We start from the raw sequence: 17,688 nt of genomic DNA, 5'->3' as shown, positions 1-17,688 counted from the left end.
TCTGGACTTTTCTGGATTCCTGTTGTCAGGGTCCTTCCTGCGTTTTGTGTTCGGGATCCAGGAGAGGTTAACAGTCGGGGGATCTGAAGGGAAATCGTCTGGTGGTGTAATCAGTGCTCACTGCATCGGCATGAACTTGAGCCCTTTGACAGTCCATGCCTGGGCTCGTGCCTGGGGACCCAGGGTCCAAACCCCATGTCCCTCCACCCTTGAAGGTTGCTTGGCCTTGGGGCACTGAGCAGGGTGGCCACCAGGGGGCACTGTGGTGACATTAGTCTCTCCAGCAACACTGGCACCCGGGCAGCTGGGCCCCAGAGGACAGCTGTGCCAGGCAGGTGCTATGCCCCCTTTCGACAGATGGAAACTGGCTCTCGGGGTGCCCTGGCCTCAGGCCGCCCAGCAAGTGACAGAGCCGGGGCTTCACAGAGCAGGCGGACTAGCCTGTCCTCTATGAAGCAGGCGTTGGGAGCTGGCAGCCCCCTCCAGCTTTCTGGGAGTGCAGAGTCGTGGGGAAGTGTGGGCTCTGGAGTCCAGCCTGGTTTGGATCCCGGCTCAGCAGCCATGAGCGCGTCCCGGGTCCCCGTTTCTGCATCGGGGTGCCTGGTTCAGAGGGCGGCTGAGGGTTAGCCAGGCGCGCACACGTGGACTGCACACACCGGCTGCTGTTTTCCCTGCTTCTGTCTGCGCTGCAATCCAGCGACACTCTGGGGTTGGTGGTGGTCCATGACGCTCGACTGCTGTGTTACAGAGACATAGAGTGACCGGGACAGAGGCCAGTCAGGGAGGTGGCAGGGTACAGACGACCACAGCCACGGGGCGAGTTCTGACGGGCGCAGATGCAGAGGAGGGGTGTCTGTGACCGTTCCCCAAGTCAGGCAGGTCTGAGGAGAGGTGACTGGCAGGTTTGGGACACAGAGCAGAGGAGCAGAGTGGGGGTGGCCGGCGGAGGAGAGAGGACGCGGCCGCCCACCATCTGGCTGAAGCGAGGAGGGGTGGGAAGGGGAAAACGGCCAGTGTAGACAGGCGGGGTGCGGGAATACTGGAGAAATGTCCCGCAGACTGGCGGTTACAAGGTTGCAGGTCTCGACCAACAGCCTGAGGTCAAAGATCTCACCTGAAGATGTTCAGCCGTGGGAACAGGGTCTTTCACGTTTTTGAAATTTCTTATTGTGAAACACCGGTTCGAACATACCTTTTCAGTGTAAAGAATAATAAACACCCTCAGCTCTAGAACCCAGCTTAAGGACGGTAGTGGGGGCCTTCTGTGTTCTTCCATGAAGACACCACTCCCCCGAAATTGCGGTGGATCATTCTTTCACTTTTCTTTTTAATTTTGCCACTGTATTGTGAGTCTGAGTGTGTGTGTGTGTTGGGGGGGGGTGTGCTTAGTTTTGGACTTTATACACATGAACTCATTCATCTTGCTTTGCCTTCATTTGCTCCACATCGTTCTTGAGATTTGCCTGGGGGCGCCTAGGTGGCTCAGTTGGTTAAGCGTCCGACTTCGGCTCAGGTCATGATCTCACGGTTTGTGGGTTCGAGCCCCTCATCGGGCTCTGTGCTAACAGCGAGCTCAGAGCCTGAAGCCTGTCCTCAGAATCTGTGACTCCCTCTCTCTCTGACCCTCCCCTGCACACGCTGTCTCTCTCTCTCAAAAACAAATAAAACATTTAAAAAAAAATTAAAAAAAAAGAGATTTGCCTCTGTCGGCACGTGTGATTGTGGCTCATTCACAGCAAACAAAGGCAGTGGCCAAACAGAGCTCCCACCAGACTTCTGGAACGGCGCTCCTTGGAGAGGGGAGTAGTCCCACGCGGCCCATCCCTCGCTGGGCAGTGTGTTGGGGGCGGGAGGCCCCCACGGCGGGGGCTGCGGCGCATTCAAGCTGCATGATTACGAGGCACAGCTCTGCCATGGTCACCGGGGGGAGGGGACACAGGAACTGCGATGCAGCCGCACCTTTGTGCCAGCCCTCATCTGCCAGCTCGTCATCGGGTGGGGGAGGGTGGAGTGGCTGCACTGACTCTTCCCCTGATGCAGCTGCGGATCTAGGGCCCATGCCGTGCCCTCGCAGCTGGCTGACGTGGCTAGCCAGCACCACAATCTGATGTGTCTCACACAGACCCAGAAAGGTGCCAGCGCTTTCTGACCTCATCAGGGGGCCGAGCTTTGTGACTGATCACTACGCACTTGGCAATGGCTGGACTCTATGGAGCCTTGTAAGAGGATGGTTCCCTTTTCGGGGAGGCCAGCCTGTGAGTGACAAACCCAAACAGATGAACCCTCTCGTTCACTGTGGGCTCCTTTCATAGGTTCGCACCGCGGTGCATCAATACGGCTTCCTGTTGATACCTGGCATACGGGTTGCTTTGAGCTTTTCTGTTATAAACGTTTCTGTGGACATTCTGTTGCAAGGGTTTTTCCTAGGATATTAACCTAGGAGGGGACTTATGAGATAGCTGGCACTATAGACACCTATAGGCATGACCAGCGCTTTACCCACGTAGCGTTACCAGCCTGCATGCTCATTAACCATGTGGGCGAGCATTCCTGTCTTCCAACCCTTCACCGGCCCTTCATATTTTCTAATTTTTAAGTTTTGCTAGCCTGGTGGTTATAGAATAGTGCCTTGAAGCTTAGTTTTCACATCCATGATTATTAATAGGGTTGAGCCTCTTTTCTTCCACGCCCAGACACACGCACACATGCGAACATGCTGGTTTTGATCTCTCAAGGTGTTAAACTCTCTTCCCAGCCTGTGCCATATCTTTCCACGCTATAGTATCATGTGATTTTGGAGGTATTGTGACTTTATGAGAATTGAGACTGGCTGAAACCACCCCACACCCCCGCTTTTTTTTTTCCAGACAGGATTTGCATTTATTTGCTCCTGCCTGAAGCCCAGAGATCAAATTAAATTTAGCCATTGAGCTTTTTTTGATCGAAACTTTGAGCATTCCCTAGACCCCTGCCCTAGTCTAAGAATTTGGACTGCACGCCCTAGAGAAGAGGGAATTGACATTCTCTGGGGACTGCTTTTCGTTGTTTCTGCCTGTCGATCTAGCACGGAGTTCAACAGAGGCAAGACCCTTTGCTGCCCCCATCCGTGCAAGGGGTTTATTTGTCCTTCACCCTTGCATTGACGATGAAGCCCTCTCCATCCCAGCTTCCATAGGAGGCCCGGCTCAAGACCCCCCCCCCACCTGTGACAGGCTCTGGGCTTGCCCCGTGGGTCCCTGTACTCGTTAAAGCGGAACACCAAGGTCTCCGGAGTTCTGCAGAAACCCCAGAATAGAAGTTAGTTTTACTTCTCAGCATTCTTGCTTTTATTTTTGGCCTATGTGCATGTTTTCCCTTGTCTCCTGTTAGCTTAGCAATGATGTAAACAGGTTTTGAAAAGATGCACATAGAATCTGACGGTTTAGTGGTTTCCTTCCGAAGCCTGGTCCAGGCATCTAGTCTTCCTGCCGCCCGGACAGAAGTGGTACTTGTATAGGAGAAGCCTGCACAGAAGCGCTGGGGGGCAGGGGAGCCCCTGGATCCTTGGCCAGCTCCAGCCGTACAAGTGGCACTTGTGTATGAGAACCCGCACAGTGGCATGCAGCCACTCTTCAGGGAGTCGGAGTTTCCTGAAGTGGAAGTGACAGGCTGTAGGTGTTCTTCCCCTTTAAGGCAAAGGCTCTCCACCAACATGGAAGTACGAGGGAGCCCGGGGGCAGGGGAGCCACGCTGTGATCTCGCGCTGTGATCTTGTGCTGTGATCGTAGCCCTTACCCTCTCCCTAAAAGGGCAGGAAGAGAGAACCTGAGAGGCCCCTGAGCTGCTCTGCTTCCTGCCACAGGTCAGCACAAGCGGTTTTTTATCAGTCCCATCGGGTCTGACCCAACTGTTCTCGAGGCTCAAGTTCCTGCTCCAACTCAGAGGTGGTTTAGGGGAGGGAAAGCAGTTCGGAGCTGGGCAAAACGTGGACGAGGCTTGGAGATCTGGGAAAGTCAAAGCCGAGATTGCCCCTCTCCAGGGAAAGCAAGGGGACCTTGCGCTGCAGCGACCCTCCCCGTTCACGTAGGTTGTACGTCTGCTCCTGCAATGGGGCCCTTGGACACGGGCGTCGGCAAGATGTGTGGACAAGTACCGATGGCCAAAGGTGTTAGAGGCCAGCACCTGCATACACTTGACGGTGGATGAGAAACCCCTCAAGTGCCACGTCAGGACATCAAAAGAGCAAATGGGTCCTTTCAGGACTACGCAGGGGAATATGGTGCTGGCCGTATTCGAAGATAAAACTAGGAGGGAAAAATTAACAGTTGCAGAACACCGTCTAACAACAAGATGGACGAACTCCACCGAGGAAAAGAGCAGGGGCTGGCGGGGGGAAGATGATGATGCTGTCTGGCCCCCCACTTGAAGGGGCTTAGCAGACGGGGAGAGAAGTTCAGGAGGGCAGAGACACAAAGAGCCAATTTATAAAAGACACCGAGGCTACAAAGATGCTCATCCTCTAATCAAAGAGGTACATTTTATTTTTTTAATATAGATTTGCTTATTTTGAGAGAAAGGGGGAAGGGGCAGAGAGAGGGAGGGAGAGAATCTCAAGCAGATTCCATGCCCAGTATTGAGCCCGACATGGGGCTCGATCTCATGCCCTGGAGATCATAACCTGAACTGAGATCAAGAGTTGGACTCTTAACTAAGCCACTCAGGCCTTCCCAAAGAATTACATTTTAGGTCAGCAATGCTCTCTGCCTTAGGGTGCTCAAGGCTCTAAGCCTTAGGGTGCTCAGGCGGCAAAGCTTTAGAATGGTATTGATCTGTGGTGGTATTGATCTTGGGGGGTGGCGGGGACTGGCACCCTGTGTGGTCCACAGAGCCTGAGAAAAGGCACACAGCTCTTGATCCAGCAGTTGAGAACTTCTGAGAAAACTGTGTGCAAAGAATTACGTGCTTAGATGATAACAAGTGCTTAGCACATGTAATACCAAAAGATCAGATGCATCAGTTTAAACTGCGCTGTGGAAGATAAGGTGTCTATTAATGGTGAAAGGCAATTCAAGAGGTCTACCTTTGTGCTAGAAAACACACAAACCCTTAGAGATAAGTTACGTAATGTGATTCCATTTGGTATCTCTAGAATCATGTTTAAGTACAGCATTGATGCAATTCACAGATGCAATTCTGTGCTGTTCGAAATGGCTCTGTGAGCGCGGGTGATGAAGGCTGTGGTAAGAAGGGAGATCTGGTCCTGGGTGGAAGAGCCACAACCTTGACCCCTTAAGAACAAGTCGGCCTGACTCCCCCAAACAACCAGAGCTAAGGATCCTCAGGATTTCACACAAGCCCTGAGCCCCGGCACAGGCCGGGAAGGTGGTTGGCACCAGCCAGCCCTGGTCAGGGACACAAGACAGCCCCAGACAAGGGAAGGTCCTTGGCTAACTCCCGCAACAAGTGTCTAGAACACTTGGGCCCGATTCTGCCACCCCTAGCTAGAAAAGCCTGAAGGCTGCCTTTTCCCAGCCCCTCCTCAGCTAGACTGTAAACTGGTCTTAGTTAAAACACACACATACACTTTTAAAAAAAAAAAAAAAAAGAAGAAGAAAAAACCCCACAAAACACCATAAAGCTTGGGGCAGAGAAGAAAAACTAGTGGCTTATGGCCTTCAGTAAACGTTGACGGTTATGTACTTTTTGGAAAAAAAAAAAGTTTATTGTCAAGTTGGTTTCCATATAACACCCTGTGCTCATCCCTACAAGTGCCCCCCTCCATGCCCATCTCCCCTCTCCCCCCCTCCACACCCATCAGTTCTCAGTTTGTTCTCCTCTTCTGTTACTTTATTTAACACCCCTGTGGGGATGAAGATTGTTCCCATTTTACAGAGGAAGAAACAGGCCCCCAGAAGTTCAGTAACAGGGTCACAGCTAGTAAGGGAATTGGGTCTGTAACAAAGAAGCCCGGTTTGGGAGCCCCCCCCCGCCCCATTTGACCTGTAGCCTGGACTGAGAAGGGGGAGTGGGCCAGAATGGAGGAGCCCCTGCACAGTGTCAAGGCCCCTGGCCTGCTTGTCAGGTTCCCTCTCACAGCTCATAACCGCACCCCCCCCCCCCACCCAAAGGCCTTCAGAATAAAGTCCAAAGTCAAGTTTGGACCCACCTACCAGACTATTCTCTCCCTTCACCAGAGGCCGAACCCTACCCCCCACCCACACCCCCACCCTCTCCCACCCGCTAAGTCTTCCTGGCCTAGATCTACATGTTCTTCTGGAAAGTTCTCTGCTGCCACATCAGAGCTGAAGGCCTAGGTCCTACATGGGCACACGAAGGCGAACACTCAGCCAATGCCAATACTGACCCATCTGGTGGCCATGCCCAGTGGCAGCTGGCATCAGGGCCAACTGGCTGCTGTGGCCAGCCTGGGAATGGACTAGTCCTTGGGGGGAGGGGGGCGCGGAAGGAGGGGAGAGGACGCTGGCGAGGGGAACGGCAGCCCAGCATCCTTTCGTGGGAAGCTGAGAGGCTCAGAGCAAGACTGAAGAGCTTCTTCAAGGCCCCAGGAGCTCTGGGCTCCCCTCCCCACAGGGAGCTGAGCAGCGTGCTGGGAGGAGCCCCCATCACAGGCCGTTTCACCCCCGGAGGGCTCCCCGTTCCTACCTACTGCAGCCCTGACCCCTGCCGTGATTTTACCCTTGTCAACCCTTGTTTGTCCGGTTCTCTCTGGAATGCCGTCTCCCCTTGCCGCAAGGCTAAGTCTCCCAATTCAGCCTCGGGAGACCCTGGACCCCACCCACGGTGTGGCCCCTATTGAGTATTTGTAGGAGAGACCACGGTTCTCCCAGGTCAGAACTGATGCTAAGGAACATGCTTCTAAGACCGAATCTTTCTAGTCGCCACGAACAGCTTTACCACACCTGCTCAGTGGTCTGGAGACGGCAGTTTATTGAGCCCGGTCACCCTCCATGGACTTCCTGGAGCTGCTGGGCTTGGCTCTGCTCAGGCCCACAGAAACTCCGACTCCAAGGACCAGGGCCACAGCCACCAGCAGCAGGACCACCCAGAGGGGAGGCCTCTGGTTGGTGCTCCTGGGGGAGCCTGTGCAAGAGAAGGGGTTCAGAGGCTTGAGCAAGGCCCCTCCGACGGTCCCCACCTGCCTGACCTTCTTGGATCAGGCCCCGCAGAGCGGAGGCCGCCCTTCTGCAGGTCAGGGGGACGGTGTCCGTCTTCGCTCAGTCCCCCGGCCCCAGCGCTGTCACAGCCTTTCCTGCCTGCACGTACCGGTGGGCGCCAGCGGACGCTCCAGCCTGGAGGAGCCCTCGAAGCGCACTGGCCCTGGAGAGCTCACGAGGTTCTGCGGCCCGGCGGCGGCGTGGTGCGGAGCGTAGGAGCGTCGCTGTCCTGTGTTTGGGGGGGGGGAGGGGGTGGAAGTGGCATTGGGGCTGGTCTCTGCCCTAGTGGCCCAGAGGCCTACGGACAGGAGAATGAAGACCCCACCCCCACCCCGGACTCACTAGCAGGCCCAGGGCTGCACGTGGTGGAACACATCTCCAGCCCCGACGGGGAGCAGGCAGAGGCGCTGCAGAAGAGGTAAACCTGGTGGGAAGAGAAGACGGTCAAGGGCATGGGGCGGGCTGGGAGCCACGGGCAGGAAGCACCGGACAGGGACCCAGAATCCAGGACCTAGGCCGAGTCCACACTGCTGCCAGCTGGCCTAGGTAGGTGGAGGTCTGGCTGTGTTCCAAGACCACAGCCCCTCCTGCAGAGAGTCAGAGCCAGAACTGTGGCTTCCTAGTTTGGAATCTGTGCCTCCCTCCTTCCCAGGGGCAGCTGCCAGAAGGAGGAGGAGCCAGACAAGTGGAACTGGGCTGAGCCCCCCGGAGGCCCCGCCCACAGATGCGCCTTCATCCAGCAGGGGAGAGGCTCTTGGGCTCCTGAGAGGCACATGGTAAAGAGAAGGAAGCCACCCTAACAGTGCTAACTGGCGACGTCTGTCTGCATGTGCTTCAAGATACAGAGAGGGCTGTACGTAGTAACGTGAGAACGGCTTTCAGCAGAACAAGTTCGGTGGCAGCCCATGGCCTATGGGGCCATTCATGTATTCTGCAGAAAACCTAAATATACCCTAGGTGGACCCATTTACCTTCCGGAGAAGTTGTAAGATCATAACCATTTCAAGCAGGATGATGTTGAAACGCATGATTTCTAGAGTCAGAAGCAAAGTCACTCTAGAGCACCGTGAACTGGGTTCAGATTTAGGGTTGGTGGCCTCCACACTCTGGGTTTCCCTTCGTCCCTCTCCAGTGGTCTGCTGGTGGCCGGGACCTGGCTTGCCACCCTCCACGAAGCCCCATCTGGGGACCTCTGGCTTGCAGGGTGCTAGAGCGCTTCGGGGACCAGCTTATCCCACTGAACAGACTGGGGGCAGGCACTTCTTACCTGTCCCCTGAGGGCCTTCTGTGAGCCAAGGTCCAGGAGGGCGAAGGTGGCAATGGTGAAGCGCTGGTGGTGTGATGCGAAGGGCAGTCTTGCCCCATCCGAGGCCACCAGTTGGGTCCTGTAGCTGTCACCATCGAAAGGACACCTGGGAAAGAAAGACACCAAGGAAGCTGCAGAGAGACTGGGAGGGTTGTGGGGGGAGGGGGGTGGGATGGAGCCCCCTGGGCAGTCCCAGCCCCCACTGCCGCTCACCCGTCTGACAGGATGGGCCACTGAGGCTGCTGGAAGGGGCTGGCGCTGGGAGTGGCCCAGCACTGGTGCAGCAGCAGGACCAGACTGGGGTCTGTCCGGTGCAGGAGCCGGACCTCCACGGACACGGGCTCGCGGAGCAGCCTCACGACGGGGTAGTCCCCCTCCTCGTAGTAGGAGCGGAAAGCCTCATCTGCAGGGTGAGGTGCTCGTGAGCCTCGGTGGGCTGTGTGTGGGGACACGGGGCAGGAGGAGGAGACCCTGGGGACCCCATACCCTTGGCGATCCGCAGCTGGAGCCGCAGGGGACCTGACCGGGTCACTGGGGCAGGCGAGGGGGGCGGGAAGATGGATGCCTGGAGCGGCAGGAAGTCACTGGCGTTGAAGGTGCAGCGCACATGAAGCCTGAAGTCCAAGTGCAAGAGCATGGGGCGGGGAGAAGACCCAGCATCAGCACGGCCTGCTCACTTCCACAAACTAGACACCAACTACGTGGATGCAGCAGCCAGGGCCCAGTCCAGCAGGGCGGCCGGACACTACCGAGCAAGCACTAGGGGACTCTGCACCCCTGCCCCGGACAGGAGCTGGTCACGGATAGCACCCCAGTGTCGTCACGGTCCTTGCAGTGGTAGGTGGTGGGCCCCCAGGACTGGGGTCTCTCGCTAGCCTAAATGACCCCACACACTCCTAGTGGGGGCCCACATCTGGCCCCCTGGCATTCTGTATCCACCTTGACCTCCAGCTTCTAGATGCTTTCCCTTTTAACAAAAGGTAACTCTCTGCAAACCGCCCCCCCCCCAGGGCTCCTCCCCCCCAGGTATCTTTGCCTCATCTGTGGCTGGTGACCTCGGAAATGGGGAGGTAGCAACAGCCACACTCACGGCTTCCACTGTTTCCAGGGGCCTCGAGGAAAATGTTTGCAGCTTGGTTTCTGAGCTTAGTTCTTGGGGGGATAAAGGCTGCTGCTGAGGACCCCGGCCCGCTCACGCACTGCCGTGGCTCCTGCCTGCCACGTGGGGGCAGACTCTGCTGATGCCCGCGTCAGCCCTGGTCCCCGAGCCCGGCCTGGCACGGGAGGCTGTCCGGAGGTCACGCAGCAGGGAACAGCATGGACAGGAGCCCAGGTGGCTCCGAAGCCAGTCCTAAGCTCACCTGTGCTCCCTCACACCCAAGCCACAGCCCAGCCTTTCAAGGGAGGCTCCCCTCACCGGAAGGCGCCGTCCCGCGTGATGGAGCCCCGTGGCCCCAGGCGGACGTCGATGTCTGCCACCAGCTGGTTCTCATAGAGGAGCTGGTTGCCAACGGCCTGCGGGAGAGGAGGACGGGGTGAGGCCCTCCCGGGGGGCGGTCCTGGGCACCAGCCTGCGGCCCCGCCCGCCCCTACCTGGAGGGTGGTCCCACAGTGGGTCAGAGGGAACTGGAAGACCACGAAGGACCCCGTGTCCTGAGTGGGGGAGCAGCTGGTGGGGGCAGAGGCCACGTGGATATTGGCCAGCGTGATCCCGTGTGCCACGGCGGTTTCTTGCGACACCACCAGGACGAAGTGGCCATCTCTGAAGCACTGGACAGTTGCTGGGACAAACGGAGGTCAGAGAGGCCGACCGGGACCCCAGGGTTAGGGCCATGCCACCCAGACATGGGGGATGGGCCAGTGACAGGGTCTCTTCCTCTCTGTGCCCGTGTTAGCTTGAGCAAACCCTTTACGGACCCAGATTTTCTCATGCATGGAAACAAAACAAGCTCCAGAAAGAGGGGCGCTATTATCATCTAAACTGGGATGTTCTAGGGGGGAGCATGGGACTCATCTTGGAAGGAGTTTGAGCCCCACGTTGGGTTGGGGCGATTACTTAAATTGAGATGTCCTAGATCTAAAAAGGCAGGGGTACATGGAAAGACAGATCTATCATGGGGGCGCCTGGGTGGCTCAGTTGGTGAAGCGTCCGACCTCAGCTCAGGTCATCATCCCCCGGTTCGTGGGTTCGAGCCTTTCATCGGGCTCTGTGCCGACAGCTCAGAGCCTGAAGCCTGCTTCACATTCTGTGCTCCCTCTGCCCCTCCCCTGCTCATGCTCTGTCTCTCAAAAATAAATAAATGTTTAAAAAAAAAAAAAAAAAGGAGGGAGAGAGTTCCGTGGGACAACAGTCATCAGGCAAACTGGGACGGGTGGTCACCCCATCTAAAGGTCCCTCCTGTGGCCCATTAGGGGACTCAGGCTCTCCTGGGGACTGGGTGGTGTAAAGGGGACTCAGGCTCTCCTGGGGACTGGGTGGTGTAAAGGGAGTGCAGTGTTGGGGGAGGGGCAGGGGAGGAAGCCCTCCTGCAGCTTCAGCTTTCAGGTGCTGAGAGGTCTACCTGTGTTGCCATAGTAACAGGGAACCTCTCTGCTGTTGTCATAGCAGCAGCCGGCCTCGTGACAGGCTTCCTTGGAGCCTCTTCTCACCACACAGGGGATGTGCCCAGAGGGCACATGGCACTGCTCCCGGGTCAGAGGTGCGCCTGGGGATGGGACAGAGTGGTGAGGACACAAGGAAGGGCCACACTGCATAGGGGACTTCCAGGGAAACAGAGGCAGGTGGCTTCCGGAGCCCAGTGGAGGGCCATCAGGCCGCACACTGCTCCAGAAGGCCCAGACTCTGTACACACGTGGAAAAGTCCTACGTACCTGGGTAAAGGGGCTCGTCAACTCCCCAGGGTTCCAAGGTGCTCCACTGGGGTGGAGTCAGGGTGGGATGGGTGGGTCCAGGACCTAGGGGCAGCGAGGCAGGGGTCGGATGGCCCCAGTTGCCCTCTGGGGTGGGGTGGAGGGGCTGGGTATGAGGGGAAGAAAGGGAGAAGCCCGTTTGGGAGGCCAGCTGGGAGTCCAAAGTCCAGGTGAGGCCAGGTTTAGGACAGATCAGAGTGACCTCTTGGGCCGTGTCAACTCGACCATCGGGCAGGATGGCTTCTATGAGCACCCTCAGGTGGAAGCGCCCATCCTGCAGGGGAGAAGGGCGTCAGGCAGGGAGCTGGACTTGAGGGCTGGTTCCGGCCACCAGCCCACAGGCAGGTGGGACCAGCACAGCCATCTGAAGCCCCCTCTCCAGCCCGTGTGAGGTCGGGCTGGGCCCCGAGACCAGCAGCGATCCCTACCTTCTCCAGCACATGGCAGCCTCTGTACTCGGCGGAGAAGACGGCGGGGCCCAGGGGCTTGGCGGCCACCCAGTGGTAGCAGACTGAGCAGTTGTTGACCTCAAACTGGTTCCCAAATTCATCTGAGGCGGGGGAGAGAGGGCTGTGGGCTTGGAAGGGCCAGCTGTGCTGGAGGGTGAAGCCAGAGGCTGCTGGCGTGTGCAGAAAAAAACCCCACTTGGGAGCAGGAGACCCCAGCTGCAGCCTCAGCTTCCCGACTCGTGGACAGTGTGCCCCTCCCTGCTGGTCTCAGTGTACCCATCTGTAAGGGAGTAGCTTCAGCCGGATTTAGGATCTTTCCAGCTGTGGGTCCCTGTTAACGGTAGGCGACTGCAAGCAGTAATGAAAACGTGGAGGAGAAAAGGTTAGTACGGTCTTAGGCACCGGACTGGGTATTTTATTTAAAACAGTTTTTTTAAATGTTTATTTATTCTTGAGAGAGAGAGAGAGAGAGAGAGAGAGAGAGAATGAATGAATGAATGTGAGTGGGGGAGGAGCAGAGAGGGAGACGCAGAATCTGAAGCAGGTGCCAGGCTCTGAGCTGTCAGCACAGAGCCCAACGTGAGTCTTGAACCCACGAACTAGGAGATCATGACCTGAGCTGAAGTCAGTTGCTTAACTGACTTGAAATTCCCAGGTGCCCCTGGGCTGGGTATCTCAGATCTGTTCTTGAAAAGCCAGGCATCCCCGTCCTGTGGCTGAGACGCTGAGCGTGAGCCTTCTCAGGTGGGCCCAATGAGGGGCAGAAGGATTTGGACCTGGGGTCTTGTAACCCGTCTGCCAGGTTAACTGGCCACTGCAGTCACTGGGGGACACCTACTGGCTGTTTGCCCGCCCAGAGCGCCAGGGCACACAGCGGGGGCGGGCATGCGGGCATGCGGGCATGCCCCCCCCCCCTTCAGAGCACATAGCAAGGCTGGGGTCATCTTTCCCATCTCACAGTCAAGGAAACAGGTTCAGAGAGGTCAGGTCAGCTGCTCACAAAAAGTTTAGAAGCTGCAGATTCAGGTCTTCCCCGGAACCTGTGACACCTCCCCTGCCGTTTTCTCCATACCAGGCCACACCCACCAGGGCCCTGTCCCTCAGAGTGGCCAGAGTGGGCCAGTGGCCAGAGTGGGCCAACACCTGCAACTCCGCAAGGTGGCGGTAAACACTTACCGTGGGAAGAGAGGCCCTGGGTGACCGGGGAAACTGAGGCTGGCAACTCACCTTGCTCCCTCCCTCTCCCCATTATGGTGACAGAGTAGGGGTGGAGAGGCCTCTCTTCCTGTTCCTACCACAAGGGAGGTGGGGACCTGCTTTCGGCCATGCTCACCTACGACCTTGAAGCGGATGGTCTGGCCCGGCGGAGGAAACACCAGCAGCTGCATGCCCTTGACTCCACAGTCAGAGCTGTGCCGCAGGCCCCGGACCCCAGGCTCAGGGAGCAGCCGCTGCCCCAGCCCCAGGGCGGCCACCAGCAGCAGCGCCACGCAGCAACCCCACACCATGGCCGGAGCTCTCGTCACCAGATACACCACAGCCACCACTGGCAACCCGCACTGGCTCATGCCTCCCTGAAGCCCCGGCCTTATATGGGGGCGGGGGTTGGCGACTGGGAACATCTAGGGGCAAAGGGGGCTCACCTGGAGGAGCCCCGCCTGGCCACCAGGGGCTCTGGTGAAATTCCTACCCTGGAAGCGGAGGAAGGCAGCCTCCCAGGCCCGGGCCCTGTAGCTGCTCAGAAATCTGCCTTCACCCTGACTTCCCGCCTTCCAGCTGGGGGTTGATGCTGGCTCAGCTGAGTGATCCCAGCTGGGAGATGGGGAGGAGGGACTCTTCTGGGATGGATGAGGCTGCCGGTAGGCGGAGGGGCTGGTTCCAAGCCCCTCATCGTCCCTTCCGTGCCCTGTCTGGCTCTCCAGGGCCTCCTGTGTGCACTGGGGGCTCCGGGCCGTAGGGGTAGGCAGCAGGCGGGGTTAGTTTGCTAACTGAGCTCTCTGGACGGCTGTGCAGACCCCAGAGGCCGAGGCGCTACCCTTGCCCTGAGAGCACGTGGATGGATGGCCGGGGGACAGGCTGGCGAACAGACTAGGGCCTCCACGGGGCTCTCCAGAGGGTCAGGACATTAATGGGACCATGGCTGTTACTAATGAAATATAACGACAGACAATACATGTAACGAGGCCTCCTGGCTGGGATCCTGGAGCAGAAGGAGGACTTCAGGTAGAGGCTGAGGAAACGGACTTAGGTTCATCACAGCAGGTCATCAGTGGTTCATTAATAAATGGGGGCACCTGGGTGGCTCAGTTGGTTATGCTTCCGACTTCAGCTCAGGTCATGATCTCACGGTTGGTGGGTTCGAGCCCTGCATGGGGGCTCTGTGCTGCCTGCTACAGATCTGTGTCTCCCTCCCGCTCTGCCCCTCCCCACTTGCACTCTGTCTGTCTCTCTCAAAAATAAATAAACATTAAAAAATAAAAATAACTGTAATAAACGTACTGCCCGAATGTGCGTTGGTAACCATGCGGGGAACCCGGGACCTCTGTGCTGAAGCCCGGACAGTTCAGAGAAATGAAGCCTATTGACAAGGAGACTGGCCCACAGACAGCAGGGGTCCCCCAAGCCAGGCTGTCCCAAAGCCTCGTTAGCGCTGTCCTGGTGTCAGGGGAGCGCCCCGCCCGACCCCATCAGCGCTAGCCAACACCGCTGAGCGTGGCCCGCTGCTCAGTGCGCCGAGTGGCTCCGTCCTTCAGAGACTGGCTCTGACCCAGCCCCTACCTCTTCCTAGCTGTGGATGGGCCACATCACTTTTCTCTGCTTCATTTTCCTGCTTGTGAACCGGGGATAGGAATCCAATCTCGCAGCATGGACAGAAAGATGGACAGCAACGAGGAATGGGTGGGACAAGTCCTGTGTGATAACGACTGAGCGCTTGGCGATGATGAACTTTCTGTGATGGGAGCTTACATGGGGGAAGCTTGGTGGGTCGGCGGGGTACCACGGGCAGGGCAGGGGTGGGGGTGGGGGAAGTCAGAAGTGTGGGGGGCATAGGGGATGATGGTGGGGGTATCGTGTTGAGGCAGAGGGAATTTGGGGGAGATAAGGGCTGCAAACGTGGGCTTCAGGCAGGTCGGGGCCCCTGGAGGAGGAAGGGCCGGTGAGGTGGGTTTTTTCCTGAAGGACAAGGGAAGGCTTTAAACTTTTTATTTTGAAAGAATTTCAGACTTCCTGCAAAGAATTTCCATATACTCTTCACCTGGATTCCTCAAATGTTAACTGTTGTTAAAAACAAGACGAAAGTGGGCACCTGGGTGGCTCAGTCAGCTAAGCATCTGACTTCGGTACAGGTCATGATCTCATGGTTCGTGGGTTCGAGCCCTGCGTCGGGCTCTGTGCTGACAGCTCAGAGCCTGGAGCCTGTTTCGGATTCTGTGCCACCCTCTTTCTCTGACCCTCCCCTGCTCGTGCTGTCTCTCTCTCTCTCTCAGAAATAAATAAAATGGTAAAAAAAATTTTTTTTAAAAAAGACCCAAAGGAAACAAAAAACAAAAGGAAAAAAAAAAAAAAGACAAAAGGTCCCGAATGGAGTCATTTATGCTAAGCCCCACGGTATCAAACTGACATTTCAAGTCTTGGGTCTCCCAAAAATGGAATCTTAAGCCAGCCAATGTGGAATCGCCTGATAAGCCCTAGTTAGTAACCCGACCTGCCCTACAGACCCCTGCCATGCCCTAAAAGAAAGTGACCTTGCAATTAACCAACCCCCATTTTGGGTGGTGTAGCTTCTCTGTTCCCACCCCTTCTGCCTAGGAAAGTCTTTTTGGACAGCTCTTCGGAGCGTCTGTTGGACTGGATGTTGCCTGATTCGTGAATGGTTGCAGGAAGCCAATAAGATGTTAGAAATGTACTCAGTTGCATTTTGTTTTTTAACACTGTCTCTTTTCCATTTGTTTTAGCTCTTTCTCTCTCCGTTATGTACACAGACACCCACAGCCACACTTTCTCCCTTAACATTTGAGAGCCGCTTGCTGATGGTTCTTCCTTTACCCCTAAACACTTCCTTTACTCCTAAAACACAAGGGAAAGGATCAAAACCAGGACATCAACACTGATATAACACAGATGTCTAACGTGCAAACCTTATTCAGTTCCCCAATTGTCCAAATCATGACTTTTATAGCAAAGGACAAAGTTCTTTCCCCCTAGACTAGGCTCCAGTACAAGACCAAGATCGTGCCTCTTTATTTAGACTCTTCCAATCTGGCATAGTCCATGTTCTTTGTTCCTCATACCCTTGACGTTTTGAGGCATACAGGCCCCAATTTCTTTACAGAATGGCCCTCACTCGGGTTTGTCTGGTGTTTTCTCCCGATTAGATTCAGTGTATTAGTTGGCTGAGGCTGCTGTAACAAAATATAGCCACATAGGTGGTTTCGACAATAGACATTTATTTTCTCACAGTTCTGGAGGCTGGAAGTCCAAGGTCAAGGTCCACAGGTCTGGTTTTTCCCATGGCCGCTCTGTTTGGCTTGCAGACGGCCACCTCCTCACTGTGTCCTCACTTCGTCTTTTCTCGGCTCTCTGTGGGTCCAGATTTCCTCTTCTTATACGGACACCAGTCAGACTGGATTAGAGCCCACCCTTATGGGCTCATTTTAACTGAATCACCCCTAAAGGCCCTGTCTCCAAATACACCCACATTCCGGGGTGCTGGGGGGTTAGGGCTCGCACATACGAAGGGGGGGCACGACTCAGCCCGTAACAGGCAGGAATAGCCCAGACATGACATTGTGTCCTCAGGGCATTCTATCAGGAGGCTCATCATACTGGTGTGTCCTATCGCTGCTGGTATAAATTCAAACACTTGGGTGAGATGGGGTCTGCCTGGTGCCTCTGCGGTCCAGTTACTGTTTTTCTTTGAACATTGGAGCTGCTTCGAGACTGAGTATGTGATGACCCCAGTCCTCGGCAAGCAGTCACCCACGGGAGTGGCAGTTCCTGGCTGCATCATTCCTTCTGCGTGCATTCGCTTTTCTGCGACAGCAGAATGGAAGGTTCAGGAAGCGGGGTTCAGGTGGCCGAGAGAGCCCCCACCAGGGGTGTGGAGAACCTGGGTTCTGTCCTGTGCTCGCTGCTCCGGTGCGAAGGGACCTGCCCGCATCTGTAAAGTAGAAATGGGAATGACTGCGGTAGGGATGGAATCAGATAAACAGAAAGGTCCCTGCTCATGAGGCAGTGTGTCTCCCAAGGCCCCAGAAAGGCAGGAAAAGAGCAAGGGAGCTTCCTCACGGCCAAGGGTGGAAGGGTGCCCTTGAGAATAGTTGTGCCAAGCTGTTCCGGAGAGGGGGAGCCCCGAACACTTGGTTAGGATTCCAATTCTTGCAAAGGTTCACGGGCACCAGAGCTCATCAGCCCAGGAAGGATGCCAGCTCCTCTGCTCGGCCACCAGAGACCTTGTTGACTCAGTTTCCTCATCTGTATAATGGGGCCAGTTAACAGTACCTAATTTGTAGGCTGGCCATGAAGATGAAGTAAGAGGCCCCACGTGCAGCACTTGAGAGCAAAGCCTGCATCTCTTGAACGTGATGGCCATAAAAGCCACCGCTGTTTTTACTGCGGAGGAAAGAGGGTCAGATCAGAGTGACCTGACCTGGGATTTTGGCTTCTCACTTGGCCTCTTTCTAAACCTCAGTTTGCTCACCTCTTCTTATCATTTTCCTTTCTCCATTACCTTTTAAAATTTTATTTTTTAAAAAAGGGGCTTCAATTTCTTAATCTGTAAAATGGAATTAAGAATAAGAGCAACCTCGGAGCGCCTGGGTGGCTCAGTCGGTTATGCGTCCGACTCTCGATCTCGGTTTAGGTCGTG

The 17,688-nt window shown here is 56.1% G+C and overlaps 1 protein-coding gene across 1 annotated transcript; it reads right to left on the bottom strand.

Moving 5' to 3' along the window:
• Positions 1-6,919: 6,919 nt before the first annotated feature.
• Positions 6,920-13,387, bottom strand: ZP1 (zona pellucida glycoprotein 1). Its single transcript, XM_039253540.1, has 12 exons — positions 13,153-13,387; positions 11,799-11,920; positions 11,332-11,644; positions 11,022-11,165; positions 10,054-10,241; positions 9,878-9,975; positions 8,947-9,074; positions 8,674-8,863; positions 8,422-8,566; positions 7,497-7,578; positions 7,264-7,383; positions 6,920-7,080 (listed from the first exon to the last, which is right to left on the bottom strand). The coding sequence occupies exons 1-12, from the start codon at positions 13,385-13,387 to the stop codon at positions 6,926-6,928; spliced, it is 1,920 nt and encodes a 639-aa protein (XP_039109471.1). The 3' UTR covers positions 6,920-6,925.
• Positions 13,388-17,688: the final 4,301 nt, after the last annotated feature.

Source organism: Hyaena hyaena, unplaced genomic scaffold (genome assembly GCF_003009895.1).
Source record: "Hyaena hyaena isolate Hyena2069 unplaced genomic scaffold, ASM300989v1 scaffold_456, whole genome shotgun sequence".
Taxonomy (NCBI): Eukaryota; Metazoa; Chordata; class Mammalia; order Carnivora; family Hyaenidae; genus Hyaena; species Hyaena hyaena.
Note: the sequence above shows the minus strand (reverse complement) of the source record. Positions and strands in the feature narration are given on the sequence as shown.